This window comes from Fragaria vesca, linkage group LG2 (assembly GCF_000184155.1).
Source record: "Fragaria vesca subsp. vesca linkage group LG2, FraVesHawaii_1.0, whole genome shotgun sequence".
Lineage (NCBI taxonomy): Eukaryota > Viridiplantae > Streptophyta > Magnoliopsida > Rosales > Rosaceae > Fragaria > Fragaria vesca.
The window spans coordinates 12,185,766-12,188,411 of record NC_020492.1 but is presented as its reverse complement, the minus strand read 5'-3'; the positions used below and the strand labels follow the sequence as shown (position 1 = coordinate 12,188,411).

General features: G+C 40.5%; 1 protein-coding gene across 1 annotated transcript; it reads right to left on the bottom strand.

Annotated features, from left to right (window-relative positions):
* Positions 1-445: 445 nt before the first annotated feature.
* On the bottom strand, positions 446-1,903 carry LOC101292090 (allene oxide synthase-like). Its single transcript, XM_004292419.1, has one exon. The coding sequence runs from the start codon at positions 1,901-1,903 to the stop codon at positions 446-448; it is 1,458 nt and encodes a 485-aa protein (XP_004292467.1).
* Positions 1,904-2,646: the final 743 nt, after the last annotated feature.

The window sequence follows — 2,646 nt, the reverse complement described above, 5'->3', positions numbered from 1 at the left end:
ATAAACAAGGTATATATGTAGACAATATATAATTAAAATAGAAGTGAACTCATAGATCGTGAGTATGGATAATAAGCAACAAAAGTTGCATCAACATCTCATAGATCGTCATGGAGTTCATGGAACGATGAGCGAAAACGTGTTATAAACTAAAAATCAGATAAAGAGGAAAGAGAAGAACAAAATGTAGAGAGAGGAAGAAGTAGCATTTTATTATGTCTCGTATGCCTCTTTTATATAGATGTATAGATTATATGATAAGTCTTTATACTATTAAGATATTACATATAAGTCTTCGGAAGATGAATGGACAGACACTTGATTGTAAATATTTATAATATATATATATATGTATACATATATATATATATAGACACACGTTACAGTAACACTTGCTTATTCATGCATTTTCTGGGATACAAATCTGAAAATAACAGGATCGGATTCATGATGAAGCCTTGGTCAAGGTTTTAAACGTTACTTTTGGTCCCAACAAAAAGGTGCCAATATCGGCAGTGAAAGTGTCATAACGGAGGAAGAACTCGACCAACATTATCCTGTTCATCAACACAACCAGGTCCTTCCCCGCGCAAATCTTATTCGCCGCCGTTGGGTTCTCCGTCTCGGGGCCGTTGGACCACCACACGTACTTCAATAGCTTCTCTCCGTCCCCAACAAACCTATTTCCCACAAACTCCTCAGGCTTGTCGAAAATCTTTGGATCTCTAGTAGCAATGGTCTGATATCCAAAGATCACTTCTCCCTTCTTTATCTGAAAAGCGGCATCGTGACTGTTGATTACCAGATCCTCCTTGGCCTTCCCATACTGGAACGGGACCGCTGGATCAATCCTCAGAGATTCATAAACCACCGACTTGGTCAATGTCATCTTATCTAGGGCAGCAAGAGTAACCTTACCTCCGGCATCTTTAACAGCGGCCCTTATTTCCTCTCGGAGCTTGCGGTGGAGATCTTCTCCTGCTAAACAAACCCACTTCAGCAAAATAGGGAACAAGAGCTTCATGCCCCCGTAAGCATTGAAGCACACCATGAAGATCAGGTTGTGGCAAGCTTCGTCTTTTGATATCCCAAAAGTACTCTCAGCCTCTTCCAAAGCCTTGGTTGCAGACTCATAGAAAGCCTTGTAGACCTTGTTATAAGCTGGTTTGACAAGAAGGGCGGGAAATGGAAACGTGTGCAGCAAGAGATCTTCTAGAACGTTCAGCAACTTGGGCAGTCCCAGTGTTATCTGAGGAGTGAGCTGGGGTAAGAGCCAGAGTGTGACAAGGGTTGCGGCTTTGGATCCCAATGCTGTGCTTGAAGGGTTTTGGCCGCAGAACAACTCAAAGATGAAGTTGAGGGATGTTTGGTCATTGAGTGAGTTGAAGTCTGATGTGTCATCTTTGGCCAGTTGAGCTTCGGCCTTGACAAAGAGGTCGGAGAAGTGAGTTTGGAAAAGTGGGATAACGTTCTTGTGGTTAGCAGAGAGTAGAGACAAGAAGAAGTTTTTGAGAGAAGTGTGTTTGGCTTCCGATGGGTCTAGAAATGAGCAAATGCGATAGCCGCCGGTGAAGTTAGTGGAAGGCATGTAGGTGCCATCAAATATGTTACGCTTTTCGACTTTTGAATTGTCGAAGAGGATCGGAAAGCTTTCGGCGTCCAGAACTACGACGACCTTTGGATTTGAGGCAATGAAGGGACCGGGAGGCATGTTGGTTCGGAAAACTGTGGATTTGTACTTTGCCATTCGGGTTTTGAAGAAGTCGTCTCTGCCTTGGTTGTAAAAAAAGTCGTAACGATCTTTGATTGCGCCAAAGAATGGCCAGCCATAGTGGCCAGGAACTTCTTTCAGAGGAAGGTTTGGCTTGTTTTGAATTTGAGAAGAAGACGGTACTGAGGCCATTGTTGCCTGAAAAAACTGTAGTGATGCTTCTAGACTCTGGAGATTAATTTTGGATTGGGTGGTGGGTTCTGTAGTTGATACCCCAAGTGTGCATTTATAGACATGTCATTTGTATGTGTTTGGGGAAGAAAAAATTAACCACATGGAATAAAGGGAGCTAAAAGATTCGACGATCGAAAATGTAAATAACGTGGAGGAAAAAAACAGACGAGATATTAGACCATTTTTGTCTACAAAGATTTTGTATTATTTGAGACGAACAATCTATCATGCATTACTGCAATTAATTAATCTAATGGAATCAAACACATAATGCATAAAACGTGTCATTCTTATTGTCCAAAACGTCCAAAGTTCATATGATCATTTAAAAATAATCGAATTTGATGTACCTCACTACCTTGGTCCTCAATCCTGAGATAACATTTCTAAAAATGAAAAAAAAAACTTGTGCCAATGAGAACACATAATAATATATAACCACAGTAAGATCATTTAAACTCATGTATCATGTATATGCTGTCGACGTACTTGTGGATTAATAATTAGTTGCACACCTCTTTCATCTAATTAACCGTGATTAATTAACTGGATGAAGAATAGTTCTCCATGAGATCGAGAAGAAATGCATGGCCTGAAACATACATTAGGCTATAGCCGGGAAGTGTCTATCCCTTCCACGTGAAAAACGATATGATCCCGGACAAAAATTGGGTGATATTTGTTTGTACATATCACATATG

Coding starts and splice junctions, on each gene's coding strand:
- LOC101292090 (XM_004292419.1), bottom strand. CDS start 1,903: ATGGCCTCAGTACCGTCTTCTTCTCAAATTCAAAACAAGCCAAACCTT.